Source organism: Drosophila rhopaloa, unplaced genomic scaffold, assembly GCF_018152115.1.
Source record: "Drosophila rhopaloa isolate 14029-0021.01 unplaced genomic scaffold, ASM1815211v1 contig_155, whole genome shotgun sequence".
NCBI lineage: Eukaryota > Metazoa > Arthropoda > Insecta > Diptera > Drosophilidae > Drosophila > Drosophila rhopaloa.
Window position 1 is genome coordinate 11,615,309 of NW_025335034.1, and position 19,757 is coordinate 11,635,065.

Consider the following 19,757-nt stretch of genomic DNA (forward strand, 5'->3'; position numbering starts at 1 on the left):
AAGACTGAATTTTTGAATAATATTACACAATAGAAATTTGGTGTTAAAAATAACCACAAAATGTTAAATTATACAAAGCATCTTGTCTACGTATTTTGTGGTGGTTTTTTCTCTTGTTGTTATTCTTAAAAAATCGATATCGCTAAGTACTGTAAACTATGGTATTACCGAAAAAACTCTTGCAATTAAATTTCGAGTTGAGTGCTATGCTACAAAAATAAAGTTGAGTTTTTTAGCAGGTGCTGTAAATCGAAATAGATTTCTATTACTTATTTTTTAATCTCCAAAACCAATGGTTTTATTAATAGTGTGCTTTGGAAATGTAATTCGCCTTCACGCTTTATAGTGTTCACTGGTAGCTTACAAGAAAAAGTCTACTTTCAGTTTTGTGCACTGTTTCAGACTAAGAGTCAGGAATGAGTCTCCCACTAGCGAGCCATCCAAGTATCCAATTGTCAGATGGGTGTAATCTTTTTAGTCTGAATAGGTTTGTAAGTGAGAGGAGTCTTGTTCTGAAACGTGTCGTATAGATTCCCGAGAAAGGCTAGGCGTCAAAATAGCCTTAAAAAGAAGAAGCCATCTTGTCTTCCTGGCTTTTACCGAGTGAAAAAACAGGCAGCCCCAATATGCTGCTTCCAGGTAAGTCGCCTGTCTGTGGTAAGCCCAAGGCAGAGTGCTTGATGGGAACACCGACCAGTGTAATGCGAAATGTGTTCAGCCTGTTTAGCGAGTGAGTGGACTTCGCAGGATTAAAAGCTAATCTCAAAAAATATATTTCTATACTTCTACCTTCGTGTAAATTACTTTTTGGCTTATGAATTTATCAATCTCATTACTAATATTCGCAGTCCTGATATTACCTATATCGGTATAATTAATATTTTTGAGGTTTCAAAGTTAAGTATCAGAAGCCCTTAATGAATATGCACCGAATTAATTTTAATTCATTTAAGAAATTAAATTTTAATAAAGTTTCTGTTTCTTGGTGAGTATGCATAAAAATGGAAATAGATCAATATATTGGTATAAAATGTGTGGTGTAACCGCTTTATATGGAGATTATCAATTATTGAGTCAAGCGGAGTCCGACCAGTTGGCGTTCTGAATTTTAAGTTTCCTTACTCAACCGTCACGGACTTGGCCAGGTTTCTGGGGCAGTCAACGTCGCACCCGCGCAATACTGCAATATGATAGGATAGGAGTTGCATGGGGATTACGGTGAGAATTCCCTGCAGACAGTCAACGGTGCGGGGGATCTCCAGGTGCCGGGAGGAGAAAGCCTGGGTCTCTTCGTCTCCCTCCTCGCAGATGATAATCGGGCATCCCTTGCGAGATGTGACCTGCTGCAGGGCGTTCATGCACTTGACGTAAACGGGGTCCCGTAGAACGATCATTAGAACTGGCATGGAGTCGTCCACGAGGGCCAGCGGCCCGTGCTTCAGTTCACCGGCCATGATGCCCTCGCTGTGCATGTAGGTCAGCTCCTTGACTTTCTGAAAAGCGTTTCGACAGGGATAGAGAAAATCATTGTGCGGAAGGCATGTTTTCTTACCAGGGCACCTTCCAGACAGGTGGCGAAATTGTAGCCGCGACCCATGATCAGTAGCGATTTGTGTTGGTAAAGGTCCTTTGCCAGCTCTTGAACTTTCGAGTCCAGCTTGAGAACGGCCCGGATCTGGTCTGCGAGCTTGGACAGCGCCTGCAGGATCTCCAGACGTCGCTGCTGCAGGGAGAGGCGATCTTCGGACATAACCAGCGCGAACATCACCAGTGAAATGAATTGCGAAGTGTATGCCTTAGTAGAGGCCACTCCAATCTCCGGACCAGCGTTTATATGGACTCCACAGTGCGATTCGCGGCAGATGCTGCTGCCCACTGTGTTTGTGATGCCCACGATCAGGGCTCCCCGCTGCTTGCAGTAGCGCAAAGCCATTAGGGTGTCGGCGGTCTCGCCGGACTGCGATATGAAGAAGCAGACGTCGTCGCGGAAGATTGGTGTGTTGCGGTCCAGGAAGTCAGACGCCAGCTCGACCATTACAGGAAGTTCAGTTAGTTCCTCGAGCAGCTGCCTGGTGGCTACGGCGCTGTGGTAAGAAGTACCACACCCAATCAGCATAAGACGGCGACAGCGTTTAATCTCCGGAATGTAGTCCTTGATACCGCCGAGAACAATCGCGTTACCGTCAAAGCGAACGCGGCCGCGCATCGTGTTGACCACGGAGTCTGGCTGCTCGAAGATTTCCTTCTGCATGAAGTAGTCATAGTTTCCCTTCATGATTTGTTGGATTTCCATCTTTAATGTGGTGATCTCGCGGGCATGCGGGTCATCCAGGCTCTTCTTTAGGCGATGGATACTCAGCGTTCCATCACGAACTGCGGCCACGTCGTCGTCCTAAAGAAAAAGTTTTTATATATTATCACTTTGGACGGCAGTACATTAGTAACAATGCGCACCGGGGGAGTGTGCGAAAGTGATGTACGCATAAAAAAAATTCGCTGTGATGATCGGAACGGAACGATTGATTTACCGATCGAAAGATATCGCTTTTAATCTCTCTTCAAATTTCAAATGGGTGTCACTTTGTTTGTTTTTGGACATGCAGCTCGATATAAAATAAATAATTGGTTTCACTTCGAACGCCCAAAGATATACGTCGTTAAAAATTTATTTTCAAGGCCCAATTAATTTTCCTTGTCCAAATTTTTCGAAGTAAATAGTTTCTTAATTATAGCTAAAAGTGAAATTTTAGGATGTTAATTCATTTAATGTTTATTTGAATGCGCAGACAACATTGCTACACCAGTTTGATGGGGAAAAATTCGTATCAAATAAATAAATTCTATACGCTGCAGATATGGAAATATATAAAGATTTATGTATATTTTCATACCATTGCAGAGGGTATTATAATTTTGGTCAGAAGTTTGTAACGCAGTGAAGGAGACGTTTCCGACCCCATAAAGTATATATATTCTTGATCAGGATCAATAGGGGAGTCGATATAGCCATGTCCATCTGTCCGTCCGTCCGTCTGTTTCAATACAGTTTGCGAGCTCAGCTTAAAAGCTAGCGATCTGAAACTTTCACAGTCGTCCTATATCCCCAATCGGATGTCTATATCCTATAGCTCGGATATACATTGCAAGAATTGATGATATTTCGCGCAGTGTAAAAGCTATTGACATGAATATTTCCAAATCGTATTTTTTTAAGCATACCTTGATCAGGGTAAAAGCGCGTGCCGATCGGACGTCTATATGAAATCGGTCCAAATTTAATGTTTTTCAGAATATTTTGCGCATTGTATAAGCTATTGACATAAATGTTTCCAAGTCTTATTTATTTACGAATGTCTTGGTCAGGGTAAAAGCGATTGCCGATCGGACGTCTATATCTTATAGCTTTCGTAGTAATAATTGTTAAAGGCTGCAAAAAGATCCCTTTTTTCTATTTTTATATGACGTTTTTGCAGTATAAAAGCTATTGACATGGAACTATGGAAATCTAATTTATTTGTGTATACCCTAATCTTTTCGCTACTTTTTCAATTCTAGCAATTTTGGCAAAGTCTGCAAGGGTATTAAAACTTCGGCTTGCCGAAGTTAAATTCCGTCCTCGTTATACTCGTTACTCGTAGAGTAAAAGGGTATATTGTATTCGTGCAAAAGTATGTAACAGGTAGAAGGAAGCGTTTCCGACCCTATAAAGTATATATATTCTTGTTCAGGATCACTAGCCGAGTCGATCTAGCCATGTCCGTCTGTCCGTCTGTCCGTCTGTCTGTCCGTCTGTCCGTCTGTCTGTCCGTCTGTCTGTCCGTATGAACGCTGAGATCTCGGAAACTATAAAAGCTAGAAGATTGGCATTTTGCATCCAGATTCTAGGAGTTCCTACGCAGCGCAAGTTTGTTTCAAAAAGGTGTCACGCCCCCTTTAACGCCCACAATTGCTTATCAACGATTTTAAAAATTTAAATATTTCGGAAAAGTAAAAATGCAGTTTTATTGTGTTTATCAATACCTATCGAAATGTAGAAGAAATTTTTCAAATCGGACCATTCGGTAAAAAGTTATGCGTGATCAAAGTTTCTATCTCCATCTCCCTCGCACTCCCTTTACCTGAGTAACGGGTATCTGATAGTCGGGGCACCCGACTATAGCGTTATCTCTTGTTTTTTATTATATTATTTCTTTGGGATTTGGTATTATTTAATTATTATTGAATTACTGTTTTAATTAAATTAAAATCGGACAACAATATCATATAGCTGCCATAGAAATTATGGCAAAATGCAAAATAGACATAGCTTCATTGTTTTTAGTAATATAGGCATAGAAATCGAAATGAAGTCGATTTGTAATAAATGCAAGGGTACATAAACTTCGGCCTTCCGAAGCTTGCTTCCTTTCTTGTTGATATACATTCTTTATCAGCATCACCAGACGATCTGTCTGGCCGTCCGCAAAGCTATCAGGATGAAACTATTTAAAAGTTTGTCTGCCTTCATGTTTTCTATATGGTTGAAACATTAATAAACCTTAATGCATGTTTGAAACCCTAATAAAAATTGTACTTTAACAAAAATTAGGAATTTGCAAATGTTAACTTTTTACTTGCATCAATTATACATCGATATAGTAAAAAACATTGGTCCAATTCAAATATATTTTGAGTTAATACACAACAGATAGTCCATTTCCTCAAATGTGTAACATTTATACGAATAGACGGAGGGATATGGCTAACTCGACTCGGGTAATGATTCTGATATTCTTGATCGCTTTACTAACTTTTTTGCAGAATCCCTTTGTAAAATGTACTATAAAATGTGTAATTTACAATTTATTTTTTGTGCATAAATTTGGCTTCTATGCTTGATTCCAAAGAGTTATCAAATTATGTGTATAAAATAAAGAAACCAATCAAATTTCTCACCTCCAAATAGATTACTCGGTTAGTGTGCTCAATAACGGCAGAGGCATCTGATGCGAAGAAGTATTCTACCTCCTTCTCTTCCAAAGGCATGAACTCAGAAGTGCTCTCCGAACGCGGCAGCACTGGAAGTTCACGGGATTGTCCATGTGGGCGAATTTCTATTTGGTTAATTTTTCATTTTGATTGCGTGGCATTGATGTTTCGTTGCGTTGGATGTACAGTTGCAAATACATTGTCGATTTTAGCGGTGGCATTGATGTTATTGCGTGCCAATTCAGTTTCACAGTGGCAAAGGAAACGGAAAAGGACGATGCAATCGCACCATATGTGTAAAAGAGCCGGTGCATGTGTGTGGGTTAATGGGGTTTGAGTGTAGGTGCCCACATCAAATTGGAAATACCAGGAAAAAGTAGAATGAAATGAAAATAAATTCGGTGAAAGGCAATTTAAATCTTACATCATTGGGAATTATTACCAATGTCGGGCAGATTAAAAAATATTCAACCAAAAATTAAAGTTGTTTATCCATTTTTTAACTATGGCTATACGAGAGAATTAATGCTTATAGTTTTTTTACGGATGATTAATAAATGAATAATATCCTTCTTAAATGTTTATCAATATTTAGGGCACTGCTATCTTATGCAAATAAAAATGTAAGGGGCTTAAGTAAATTAAAACCAGCATTCATTAAAAATTTATGTGTAAGTGCTAGTTTATATGAAAGGATTCCTAGCACTATAGGCTGACCAAAACCAAGCAAGCAAGTACATTTATAATTAAAATAAATAAAGTTGTAGTTACCTTGAGGTTTGCCAGAGTCGGCATCTAAACAAATGCGAAAGAACAAAAAAAAGTGTGAGTATCACGTTAATAAATGATTTAGCCAAAATCAGTATTAGTTAGTCGAGAAAAGGCGAGAGGGTTTCTTTAGCAAAATTTTTTTTAGCGTATATTATGCCCCGCAGACCCAAAATATCGATTTGAAAAGCAAACGGGTTAGTCAGGTGACTACCTTGATCGAGGCTTTGCTTCTTGTCATCTACGGTTCGACATCGACGCCAAGAGCGGCACAGTTTCAGCAGGTAGGTCGGGAAGGACCGTCGGAGGGTGGGTGACAACAGGAGATACGCAGTAGCGAGCGCACACGAAACACAGATAGTTATTTACATAAAGATAGAAGACAAAGGACATAGCTGGTGAAGAAACTGCATGTGGGGGAGCAGCGATAGACGGAGACCCACTGGTCCTCTTACCTTTTCCGTAAAGAATTGGGATGTGGTCCGTGGCCAGGCGCGTCTTTGTCTTGATTCCCACCAACAGGGGCGAGCTGCGCCGCGAGGCCACACACTCTCCGGGAAAGTGCTTGGACTTCACCGCAATGGCAAAGGCGCCTTCCTGCACAACGATTATTACATTTTAGGTGGTGACTATATAGCTGCGCCCAGAGCCAACTTACCACTTGAAGGATGGCCTGCTCGACCAGCTCGCGGAACGAGTATGTGGGGTGGGTCTTCCACAAATGGTGAACCAGCTTCGCGAAAACCTCCGTGTCCGTGTCCGACTCAAACTCGTATCCGCGCTTTGCCAGAAAGGTCTTCACGTCGTTGTAATTGGTGATGATACCGTTGTGAACGACGACAAAGCCGTTTCCGTCGTCAGAGCGGTGTGGGTGAGAGTTTCTTTCGCAAGGAACGCCATGGGTGGCCCAGCGGGTGTGGGCGATGCCGATGTGGGTGAGGACGGGCTCGCTGTAGTCTCCTCCGCTGAAGTCTGATAAAAAAATGCAACGTGGCTTGTTCCCTATAGGTTTAAATAGACCACAGTACTTACGCTCTTGAATCGCCTCCTCAAGCACTTTGACCTTGCCGGTACGCTTCACCATCACGATGTTTTTGTTATCTGGTGAGTCGATGGCCACGCCCGTGGAGTCGTATCCGCGGTATTCCAATCTCTTCAAGCCCGTGACTAGCAGGTCAAGGACCTCCTGGCGCGACTTGGGCGTCAGGTAATTCAGATAGGCAAAGATTCCTTTAATCGTGAAATGTGTGGAGATTAAAATTCATGTTCTCTTGGCAATCAAAATTTGTAAAATGAAGACCTCAAACATTTGGTAAAAGCTAAACCTAATCGAAAAGCTCACATTACAAGGAAATCAGTTTGGAGATGGATTTTAAGACGGAATGAACTTCGGTTTCCTATGTGAATGCCATTTTAAGTATTTTGGGACAGCTTTAGCAGTAAGTAAAATACTCAGAGGCTGAAATAGTCAATCTGGAGTACTAACTAAAAATCTAGTTTCTGATAATAATAATAATAATAATACCTTCCAGAATTTTAAGGAAATTATTATTTCAGTTTTACATAAATCAAAGTATGATTTGACCAGTGGATAAGTTAGCTGTTTCGCCTTTTTGAATACAAAAGTACAAAAATGTAAATAAATGTTTTACTGATTTTCATAAGGTTTCAATAATCCAAAACAGGTATGTACTTATAAAAAACACCTAGGCGTATTGTTTTTATACACACTCGTGCTAAATTGTCATGGAAATAACATTAATTTCTTTATTCATTCAATGGAGTAAAAGTAAAATTCAATTATACTCATTGTTGCAAGTTTTGTTTATAGTATACGAATAGAATGTTATTATTGGTAAAAAAAAAATGTACAATCATGAAATTTTTAAAGTTTTAAGTTTTTAAATGGAAGAATTTTAAAAGAGCATTGCTCGCGTTCAAAAAGAGGGACCAGGTTAGAGTAACATTAGCTTGTCCACGTTCTAAGTATTGATGGTCAAAATGACGGACGTTTATCTTGGGAAGCAACAACAATAGTAATACTTTTCGAAAATACTCATAGAACACGACTTCTGTTTATTAAAATCTTATACAATGTTGACATTCGCAAATGTAACTTTTAACAAAGCGACTGATAGCAGGAAAAAAAGGGCCAAAAACTAAATCAATGTTACTTATGTTTTCTAACGCCGATATTTGCTACTGTGTTTTTTCGAGACAGATTTATGAGTTGCAGTTACCGATGCGACCGTTCACTTGTAAGTTTTGGTGCTATAGTAGTTAATATTCTTGAATAATTAATATTTTGGAATATCTAATATTCTTCTTTCCGTAGTCAAAATACCTTTTATTACTGTAGAGATACTCATGTTCAATGTTTCAAAATCGGTTCAAGCTGCTTCATTCTAAACAGTAACATCAGTGGACCATAGGAGACCTTAATGTTTTTCTCAACGTCTACCATGTACTGATATCTCCAGTAAGCCAGATTACGATTTATTAAAAGCCTTTTGTAAAATGTATGGATGCTTATATTAATTGTGCACGGTTATTTTACATTACTTTTAATGATAGCACATATTCACCCTAAAGGACTGTTTAAGGAGTACAATTTCTTGATTGCAGTCATTTCATGTCAAACATGCCACGTAATTTTTAATAAGAAAAGAAATGTATTTAGTTGAAAGATTCAATTAAAAATATTTTTTGAAATCGTATTATTGTGTGTATATACTGATCGTGTTACAAAATCTTGCTAATCTGGCGTCCATATCCTAAAGCTGTCATTAAAACGATTAGGTCTATATCCACAGCTGCCATAAGAACGTTCAAAATTGTAAAATTTTGCTGTTGTTTTTTATTCGCTGGTTTTTTATCAAAGTGAGTGCGCTTAGAGCTATCCCCTGAATTTTGATCAAATTCGGTTGAATTGATTGGTTTTTAAACTTTCCAAATTGTAATTTTCGTTCTAATTTTCGTGAAAAAAATGACTTTTTAGCAATCGTCCTTCTTTCTTCAAAAAACAAAATAGTGGTTCTTTTGATTTGGAATAACTCTTTACAAAATAAAGTGACAGCTCATATAAGAAAAGACACTGTGTAAACGCCAAGTAAAGCGTTGTTTTTATCGGCTTTGCGACTTCATAAAGCACATTAGGAGTAGTCTAAGGTAAATATCCTATTCCTAATAGATAAATTTCAATAAGTTAAAAAAAAATAAAAATCAGAACTAATTACAGTATTTTAAGCAAGTTTTGGAATTTTGTTAAAAAATTAAAAAAAATTCGAAAAATATATAAAAACAAGAAAGGAAATTCTAACTTCGGGCGGAGCCGAAGTTGATATACCCTTGCAGAATATTCTGTAAATTATATTATCCAAAATTATTCATATGATGCATTCTTCCTAACTTTAAAAACACTAAAGTTATGACATTTCCGATCGTTCAGTTATATGGCAGCTATATGATAAAGTCGCCCGATCGGACTCGTTCCGACTTATATACTACCTGCAATAGAAAGACAACTTTTGGGAAAGTTTTAAGCAGATAGTTTTAAAACTGAGGGACTAGTTTGCGTAGAAACGGACAGACGGACTTGGCTAGATCGACTCTCCTGGTAATGCTGATCAAGAATATATAATATATACTTTATAGGGTCGGAAATGTCTCCTTCACTGCGTTGCAAACTTTTGACTGAAATTATTATACCCTCTGCAAGGGTATAAAAATGAAAGACGGAAAATCGACTTAAAATTGTTTATCAATCTCACTTACTGGTGTAATGTTCAGACTAGAACGTCGTTCGCTTTTTATATTTCCATCTTTTAATATAAATAATAACCTGTATTTCTAGTGTAATTTTTATCAGTTTCATAATTAAAACCTAATCGACACTGCTTTGATCCTGATCAAGAATATACATACATAATTTGTAGGGCCAGAAACACTTCTTCTACCTGTTCCATAATTTCCAGGGAATACAGTATGCCCTTATCTTCTACAAGGAATACAAATGAAATAGTCCAAACATTCTTCTTCGATGTAGATTCATAAGCTAGAGATATGTACATGCTTTTCGCTGACACCCCTAAGAAATCTAACTTTGTGGTTTAAAATTGATTTAATTTGAGTCTAATGACAATATGAAGGACGGCTGCCTAAAAGTCATGAGTGAAATCAATGGTGACTTAATAAATAGGGTCTTATGTGAGAAAAAAGTGGATTCTAGTTGAACACTTTTTTGGAACTGAAATGTATAAAAAAAAATTGACTGCTGAATATTTGTTATTTTTAGTTAATAGTTTTCATGCAGTAAAATTGCTTTATGAGTCCATGTAAAAAAGTCATTAAAAGTGAATTATATTTTTAATATTTATTGAAATGAAGTCAATGAATATATAGCTTAGCAACATTTATATTTGTTCTTTGTTATTTTATTGTTGGCCTCAGATTCTCTAAAGTACTCGACAGAAAAATATGGTTTTGAGGTAATATGACTCATTCAAAAAACTACATTTCTTAAAATGTTCGGAAAATCTTTTTTCTTAAAACCCTTATTAATAAAATAATAATCATAACCTTTTCGTATTATATCAAAAAAATACTTATTAAAATTATGGTGAGCTGCCCCACTTTTTAAAAATATTCAAATGATCTTCCTCCCTGGTTTTTAGGTCCTAAGTTAGTAATTAGGGCGGTCCATATATTACGCGAGGTAATATGGTGGGGAGGGAGGGTCAAAAATTGACAAAATTATTGTGGCGTAATATATGAACAGCCCTTGGCAAAATGTATACACTTAGAATTTCGTTTATAACCCTCTTTACTTACCACACATTTTGTTTAAAAAGGATTTTACTTGAACTATATTCTTAGTAGGTTTCTGTAATGAGAAAATATTATGAAAGATTTAATTATAAATTATGATAGTATAAGCTTACAAAATAATGTAATAAGAACTGATTAGCTAAATTACCAGCCGAGATTAAAAATTTTGTAATCTATATTAATTGTAATACAGTGCACTATGGGGCCAATATCAATAAATTAATAATTAATTCACGTAAAACATTACCAATAGTTTTTTGGTATATCTAAATTATGTTTCGGCCAGCCGAAGTTTATATACCCTTTTAGTTATTACAAATCGACTACATTTCGATTTCTATCTATAAAATAACATGAAAAACCAAAAACCTCGTTGTTTTTAAACGTGTACGGAAAACCTCTTTGATATTATTATTTTTTACGTCTATGGACATACAGCTTAATTTGTATACCCTTTTTGTTTAATCGAAAAATCGACTTAGCTCTATTACATATACAAATAAAAATCGATTAGATGGAATGAGACGTAAATGTAATAGTTGTTGTTTGCAGATAATACATTTTTCTAGTTTTGTTGTTACATTTTGGTTTTCTTACAAACATTTAAAGTGGTTTTATTTATTTGCATAAGAGGGATTTGAATCCAACCAAAAGAGATTTCTGTCAAACAAAGCTAATATTCAAAAAGAGATTCTTGAATAATATCAGTAAAGAAATCGGAAGCACTTTGACTTCAAATTTATACAATTTATTTAAAACCCGTTATGGGGTATGGTATTTAAATTTTTTTTGTTGGCCTCTTTTTTTAAATTTTTTAGAATTTAATTTTAGATTCATCCGAGTAAAACTTCCGAATTTATGGGCAGTTAAACGTAGGTGATTTAGCTCGTTTTCTCGATGTCCAAAACTTTAAAAACGCTCTCCAGAAAAGTTGCAATTTCAAAGTCGGTGAACACGATCCTGCAAAATCTACTAAACGAATCGTTTTGAAATTTTGCACACAATTTCTGTACCTAAATCCTTAGGTACTTTTTTTACTAATTATTTTTTATTTTATAATAACAAATATATCGAATTTTTAGGCTAAAATCACGTTTTGGACTTTACTAAAAATCCAAAAATTGAATAAAAAAAAAAAACTCAACGTAGTTACCTCTAGAAACATATTAACTAATAAACATTTTTTTTTTGGTTTTTATACCCTTGCAGAGGGTATTATAATTTCAGTCAAAAGTTTGCAACGCAGTGAAGGAGACATTTCCGACCCTATAAAGTATATATATTCTTGATCAGCATCACCAGGAGAGTCGATCTAGCCATGTCCGTCTGTCCGTCTGTCCGTCCGTCTGTCCGTCCGTCTGTCCGTCTGTCCGTCTGTCCGTCTGTCCGTCTGTCCGTCCGTTTCTACGCAAACTAGTCCCTCAGTTTTAAAGCTATCTGCTTGAAACTTTCCCAAAAGTTGTATTTCTATTGCAGGTAGTATATAAGTCGGAACGAGCCGGATCGGGCCACTATATCATATAGCTGCCATATAACTGAACGATCGGAAAAGCCATAACTTTGGTGTTTTTAAAGTTAGGAAGTTGGGATTTTCTATGGGTTTTATTTTTGGCTAATCAATCCGACCTACCAAATTTCATAAGGATCGGACGACTATATCCTATAGCCGCCATATAACTGATTGATCGGAAAAGCCATAACTTTGGTGTTTTTAAAGTTAGGAAGTTGGGATTTTCTATGGGTTTTATTTTTGGCTAATCAATCCGACCTACCAAATTTCATAAGGATCGGCCGACTATATCTTATAGCTGCCATATAACTGAACGATTGGAAATGACATAACTTTGGTGTTTTTAAAGTTAGGAAGTTGGGACATTTTATGAGTATTAAGAATACATCATATGAATAATTTTGGACAATATAATTTATAAAATATTCTGCAAGGGTATATCAACTTCGGCTCCGCCCGAAGTTAGCTTTCCTTTCTTGTTTCTGATGATCCAGTAACGAGTTCTGCTGTTCACCGCAAAACGTAGTGAAAACGTAGTTTAAATGTTGTACTTTAATATGGTTATAAAATAATTGATCTGACATTAACCGTATCGCTTACAGAATTCATGAAAATAGCCCTCTTTTTGGCCGAATTAACCATATGGATACAACCAAATCTAATTGTGCAAAGAGTTTCTCATATTTTATTCTCTAAAATAACGAATAACTTACAATGTTGTCTAACAACTTTCAATAAATAAAATAACGTCGTTTTTATACCCTTGCAGAGGGTATTATAATTTTGGTCAAAAGTGTGCAACGCAGTGAAGGAGACATCTCCGACCCTATAAAGTATATATATTCTTGATCAGGATCACCTCCTGAGTTGATATAGCCATGTCCGTCTGTCCGTCTGTCCGTCTGTCTGTCCGTCTGTCTGTCCGTCTGTCTGTTTCTACGCGAACTAGTCTCTCAGTTTTAAAGATATCGAACTGAAACTTTGCACACACCCTTCTTTCCTTTGCACGCAGTATATAAGTCGGAACGGCCGGGATCGGACGACTATATCCTATAGCTGTCATATAACTGAACGATCGGAAATGCCATAACTTTGGTGTTTGTAAAGTTAGGAAGTTGAGATTTTCTATAGGTTTTATTTTTGGCCAATCAATCTGACCTACCGAATTTCATGAGAATCGGCCGACTATATCTTATAGCTGCCATATAACTGAACGATCGGAAATGCCATAACTTTGGTGTTTGTTAAGTTAGGAAGTTGGGATTTTCTATGGGTTTTATTTTTAGCCAATCAATCCTACCTATTAAATTTCATAAGGATCGGCCTACTATATCCTATAGCTGCCATATAACTGAACGATTGGAAATGCCATAACTTTGGTGTTTTTAAAGTTAGGAAGTTGGGATTTTTGATGAGTATTAAGAATGCATCATATGAATAATTTTGGAGAATATAATTTTCAGAGTATTCTGCAAGGGTATATCAACTTCGGCTCCGCCCGAAGTTAGCTTTCCTTTCTTGTTAAAGTTAAGCTGGTAACGTAACGTAAGCTACAAAATTTCGTTTTTTATTAGGAATATAATTTTCTTGTATTAAATTGAATTCCCAAACAGCGACAGAATGAAGTAATTGTATATTTCTAAAGAAATAGCCTATGTACCAGGTAAAATATACAAAAACAAGAGAGAACGCTATAGTCGGGTGCCCCGACTATCAGATACCCGTTACTCAGGTAAAGGGAGTGCGAGGGAGATGGAGATAGAAACTTTGATCATGCATAACTTTTTAACGAATGGTCCGATTTGAAAAATTTCTTCTACATTTCGATAGGTATTGATAAACACAATAAAACTGCATTTTTACTTTTCCGAAATATTTAAATTTTTAAAATCGTATATGAGCGATTGTGGGCGTCAGAGGGGGCGTGGCACCATTTTGAAACAAACTTGCGCTGCGTAGGAACTCCTAAAATATACATGCAAAATGCCAATCTTCTAGCTTTTATAGTTTCCGAGATCTCAGCGTTCATACGGACAGACAGACGGACAGACGGACAGACGGACATGGCTATATCGACTCGGATAGTGACCCTGATCAAGAATATATATACTTTATAGGGTCGGAAACGCTTCCTTCTAGCTGTTACATACTTTTGCACGAATACAATATACCCTTTTACTCTACGAGTAACGGGTATAAATACAGACCCATTGAAAATTTAAGTGTTGACAAAGCAATAATGGCAACGATTGTATATATTTTTTTCGAGATCTACTTTTAGTAAAACAATTAAAATTGCGTAACTTTTACCCGGTCATACAATGATGCCTGCCGATTCTTTAAAAGAATTTAGTTTATGCAAACTGTTTGGGATCTTAGAAAATGTCCTGCAGTTATTAGAAACTGTAGATGGCTTAAAACTCAAGTTCCGCAACTTCGAATTAAAACAAGAAAACCCATTTTTTTCATTTTGAGCTATTCTTGTGCACAAAAATGTTTATATCTTCGAAAGCATTTCTGTCAATTTTTGTGCTGAATAACTTAGCCTTAACAGCTCTTTCACTCAGTAGAAAATTGAGTTTTAAGGCTAACGTGGAACTGTAGCTATTGAATTATTGGTTATATTTTAGGCCTGGACTTAAAAATAAAATGGCGCAATTAAGATAATCTCATTTAAGAAACCTTAAAATAGTCCATATACCTAAATAATCGTTTATTTATTTTATTAATGGTTCAATAAAATATCTTTGCATTTTTAAATAATAAAAGGTTAAAATTTAAACTAGTTAAACAAATGTTAAATTATCTAATTATCCCTATCTTTATCTTCCATCTCAAAAATATAATAGGCTCTGAAATGCAGCTTGAAATCAGGTAACATTATCTTATAATCTTTCACCTATTTCGTTTTTTCAAACACAGTTTTAATGCAGTGGTTTGGACTGGCTTGCTAGTAATATAATAAAACGATTAAATTTAGATAATTTGATTGAATATGATATTTCTTGCAGATGAAACTTGATTTTCCTCAAAGACTTCCGGGTTAGGGAAATCCTTTTTGTATCGAAATTCGGAAATTTAAGCCACACTTAGAAATATCGATTCTGAAGATCCTAAGATTCTAATGGTAATAAAAGAAGCTCAACAAAGTAGGATTATTGTTACCTTTTTGATAACTTTTATGGGTTCGAATGTATTGAACTTTTTATATACTTCATTAATATATATTATAAATCTAAAGATAATTGTAGTGCAGTCGAGTCCTGTTTTAAAACAGACAATGTTTAAGATTTTAGGTACCATATGTGTAAATTTAAGAACTATTAACAAGATCTGCAAATAAAAAATTTTGTTCACTTTCAATTCATTTCAATTTTCAGCAATTATTGCTTGAAATCAAAACGTTTTGTGTAAAAATAAATTTAAAAATATTTTATCGGGTATAAATAATCGTAAGAAGATTGCAAATTTAAAAAAGTCTTCCGAAAATATTTTAGAAAATATAGTTCTGAAAATCTACTTATTACAAATTTTAAGAATTTAGAAACGTGGCTAGATTTGGACTTAAGTACACATAATAACTCAATTTGAACAACGATAAAGAAGGTTTCACCTAAAAAATGATTTGTTGCTTAAAAAATTAAAAATGTTTTTAATGGCAATATATAAAAACGGTAAATTTATAAAACTGAATCAATACAGTTAAATTACCTTGTTTTTTTTTTTGGTTATTTTATGATTTTGAAGCGAATAACCCGTCTGAAATTGACACAATGCCACTTGCCCTGCCAACAGCTCCAATATACGTATATAATAACAAGAAAGGAAGCAAACTTCGGCTATATCCCCTTATGTACCCAGTTATTACAAAAAGACTAAATTTTGATTTATATGGCTATATTACTAAAAACCATGAAGCTATGTCAATTTTGAGCTTCATTTTACCATCGTTTCTATGACAGCTTTAAGAAATTGTTGACCGATTTTGATAAAACTAAAAGTGTAATTCTGATAAAGTAAATAATTACTATATCTCAATATTTTGATAAATAGAAAAACAACAAAATAAAATTTGAAAAAAAAACAAGTGAAAAAATTCGAAAACTTTTGCGGGTTTTTAAAGTTACTTTAAGTTTTAAATGATTATCATAGGAAATGTAATTATACGAATTTTGTTTAGTTATATTTATTATTTTTATCATATCAAAAGAATGTAATTATACGTATATATTTTATCTATATTTATTATTTTTATAATAGGAGACCATTTTTAAAATCGTTTACTAGCATCTATTTTTGCAGATTTAGAAATCCATATGTATGTCACCGTATGGAATATTTTTTTATAGATATGCCTTCAAATTAAGAACATAAGCTGAATATATGAAAGATTGCAAGAAATGTGAGATGGCAGTTTCTGGCGTTTATGAAAACTTCATATTAAATAGAATTTTAAATTATTCGAGGATTTACCATTGCTTTTTAGACATTCCTTTCTAAGGAATTTTCAAGAATTCACATATTCTTACAATTGCTCTGCAGACATTCATTTCCAAGGAATTCTAAAGAATATTTTATTAACAAACAAATATTCGATACTTGATTAATGTCCGCAAAAATATTAAAAGATTAATGTAAATTAAGTTTTCCTATCACCTAATTATTTAATACAAAAAAGGTTTCGTTAAAAGCGCGATTATTTTATTATATTCATAGAAAACCATCTTTGTTCTTACGTTTTAAAAGACGTTTTATTCACTGATGAATAAGGGTTTTTTATATGCCAAGAATTAAAAGTTAAATATTCTGAATTCTTTAATAAGATAAAAGGTTATTAAAACTTTACAGGTATTAATAAGAAAAATGTAAATAATTCTCCTATTCTTGAGTATAGATTTCTTAAGCCTTAACTTTTTTCATACTATTGCTAACAGAGGATTTAATTGAAGACTTTAGTTTTTTTAAATTTTTTGACCTATATTTAAAGGTAGAAGTAAGTTGGAATTAAAGTAAAAGAGGGCCATTGTCAGTTACCTTAAACTAAAATATTGTTGTAGACTAATTTTTAAAAGAACTTAAATTAAGTCCTTCAATGACTTAAAACACATACAAGACAGTATGCAATTATTTGCAGTGCACCCAATCAATTTATATGGTAGTGGTCCAGGTATTTAAGCAGTTAAGGCTTGTATCTATCAGAGTTAATTTTAGACACTTAATTATAAAGTAGTTTTATAGAAATAATGATTTTTGGTCCCGATTTTATTAAAGGATATAAAAATAAAAAAATTTAAGTAATTCGAGTAAAGCACATTTGAGAAATTGAAAGTGATACGATATATAAAAGTTAAGCTACATATATAGCACAATATATATAGAAAATCCAGCAATTAAGAGAGTACAATTGCTTTAACAGCCGTAGGCTGTGCTTTCTCGTGGTAAAGAACAAACTAGGAATTTAAATGCGTCACGTAGGCGCCTTTGATCTGCCCTTTCTCTTGACGTTCTTACCGCACAACTGAAATATAATTCCACTTTCCCACTTATAACTCCCTTTATCCTTCTCCCTCGTCCATTAACCATTTCGTTGTTGTGTGTTTGGCATTTTAATTGGCTTTCACGCGTTCGGCGTAATAAAAAGACTATGCCCACCTAGAATAATTATGACCTATGCTTAACTGCAATCCAAATAAACGATTTTCTGCTACCTGCTATTAGACCCCTACAATTTTTAAGACAAACTAATCTAGCGTCAGTGACTCATTCGGACAGTAGTTGAGAGCCATCACAAAAACCGTTAACGGCCTTATCACCTTATCAGAGCAAGTGGGCAAATAAACTGCTTCCTCTCTTGTACTTTTATAGTGAGCTGGGCAAAATTTAGGGGAAGTTCTACCAACTGTAGGAAACTAATTGACAAAGAAAGCACTTTTCATTAATAAACTATACTATGACTGGAATCTTGTACTGCGTAGTGGCACTTAAGTGGCAGGCAATTAACAACTCAATTTTAGCTTTCTTAATAAATGTTATTATAAATTAATATTACCATTTGAAAAAAATGCAAAGTCATGATTTACAACCTTATCTAGAGACTAAAGGTAGTGCATGTAGCATAAAATAACATTTGTTGGGGTAAATATATTTATATTGTATTGAACTAATAAATATTGAATTTAAAAAAAATGGTGGTGATTCTGAAAATCAATTTATAAGGTTATCATAAGGTGAGAATATCAATATCAATTTTGTGACAATTAGCCAGTTATCAGCTTGTGACCATGCGTCATTGCGTCAAAAAACTATAAATAAAACATTTTTCTTGTATTTGTTCATCTGGAGAATGGATCACCCAGATAGAGACTGCTCTCGAAAACTTCCACCCTTTCACCGAAGATAGAAAAGTAAACAAATTGTCGTTGGAAAACCATACTAGATATGCTGTTGGCGTAAGCCGCAAATTTCATTTGGTTACACAGCTTGCTTGGCAGTTGTGTGTGTACTTCCTCGGGGCAGAGCCAATATAATTTATCGGAGTAATTGGGTCTTGATCCACTGGGTCAAATAAATGTGAATACTAAAAATAATTTTTTGCAGCCTATTGCACCATTCGATTTTCCAACAGCAGTCTGGGTTGGCTAACAAAAGCTCAAAAAATTTGGGTACCCAAACAGGTATATTATGTAAGACGAACCATCGAATTTTGACCGCTAATTCGAGTTTTGAGCCGGTTTGCTCTGCATTGCTATTGCCGATTATGTTATTATTCAAAAATTTAATTTAAGATTGCCGCGCTGGCATCGATATCAACGAAACCACTGATTCGAATTAAAATGCGCACAACGTCGCGTTCCATCTTTTTGACAGCGGACTTAGTATGGAATCTCTTTGTGAATGGCCAACATTGTTAACCGCACAGCTGTTAGTCCTGCGTTTTTAGCATATGACGACTTTCTTCACTTGACTCAGACTCACTTGATTCGCTACTTATCGCAGTGCAGTGGGTTGCAGTGCCCGGTCTTTGCTGTCTAACTGGTTGTGGATGGACTTGGTTCGGATCGAGCAGCACTCGCACTGGCCAACTTCGCTGTTAAAATAACACTGAAGCCACTTCAAAGAGCAGCGCGCACTAAATACGGCTGTTTTATAGACCGCTGCTGCGCCACCAGCACCGCCGATAGCCCGATCCACAGCGATCGTTAATGTCAAAGAGTCTTGCCAACTCCCATTCAACACACGCACACCCAGCGAGAGCGTGCAAAGTCGGTTACCAACTCTTACGGCGATAACTCGACGGCGCGGTTGCTCTTCGTGGGCGAGCTACACTCTTAAAGTTACAATTTTACCACTTTTGAGTTTGCTAACAACCAACTGTTGCCCCTCGACTTGAATAAGCTTAGTCACTTATTCAGCCGTCTCCGAATCGGAAAATCGCGCATACAACTCGATAGTACCGGTTTCTTCTTCGATATGACTGCAAAGGTAAGTCCATGTTGTAAGGATCTGCACTGAAAGCGTGCCGAAATACATGCGAATAACATATTGATCGAAAGGTAATATTTGGTTCTTTTATTTTTCAAAAATCGTTTGTTTCAGCAGAATTGGGTGGGAATCTTTGGAATCAGTGAAGTAGGATGCGCTAACCTTATAGTTTATTTTTATACCCTTGCAGATGGTATTATAA

General features: G+C 35.5%; 1 protein-coding gene across 4 annotated transcripts; it reads right to left on the reverse strand.

The window, feature by feature from the left end:
* Positions 1-933: 933 nt before the first annotated feature.
* On the reverse strand, positions 934-19,200 carry LOC108039194 (glutamine--fructose-6-phosphate aminotransferase [isomerizing] 2). 4 transcript variants are annotated; one of them, XM_044457032.1, is made up of 10 exons: positions 19,049-19,200; positions 10,567-10,618; positions 6,769-6,966; positions 6,395-6,708; positions 6,192-6,333; positions 5,951-5,977; positions 5,740-5,763; positions 4,936-5,057; positions 1,553-2,392; positions 934-1,493 (listed from the first exon to the last, which is right to left on the reverse strand). In XM_044457032.1, the coding sequence occupies exons 2-10, from the start codon at positions 10,571-10,573 to the stop codon at positions 1,119-1,121; spliced, it is 2,049 nt and encodes a 682-aa protein (XP_044312967.1). In that variant the 5' UTR covers positions 10,574-10,618; positions 19,049-19,200; the 3' UTR covers positions 934-1,118. The 4 variants fall into 4 exon arrangements, with proteins under 4 accessions (XP_044312967.1, XP_044312965.1, XP_044312968.1 ...); XM_044457030.1 differs by having other exon boundaries at positions 4,936-5,093; XM_044457033.1 differs by lacking the exon at positions 5,951-5,977.
* Between the last annotated feature and the right edge of the window lie 557 nt (positions 19,201-19,757).

Bases quoted from the DNA above. Each gene is read 5' to 3' on its own strand.
- LOC108039194 (XM_044457030.1), bottom strand. The intron at 6,334-6,394 runs GTAAGTTGGCTC...ATCGTTGTGCAG, and splicing joins AGCAGGCCATCCTTCAAGTG to GAAGGCGCCTTTGCCATTGC. The intron at 1,494-1,552 runs GTAAGAAAACAT...AACGCTTTTCAG, and splicing joins CCTGTCTGGAAGGTGCCCTG to AAAGTCAAGGAGCTGACCTA.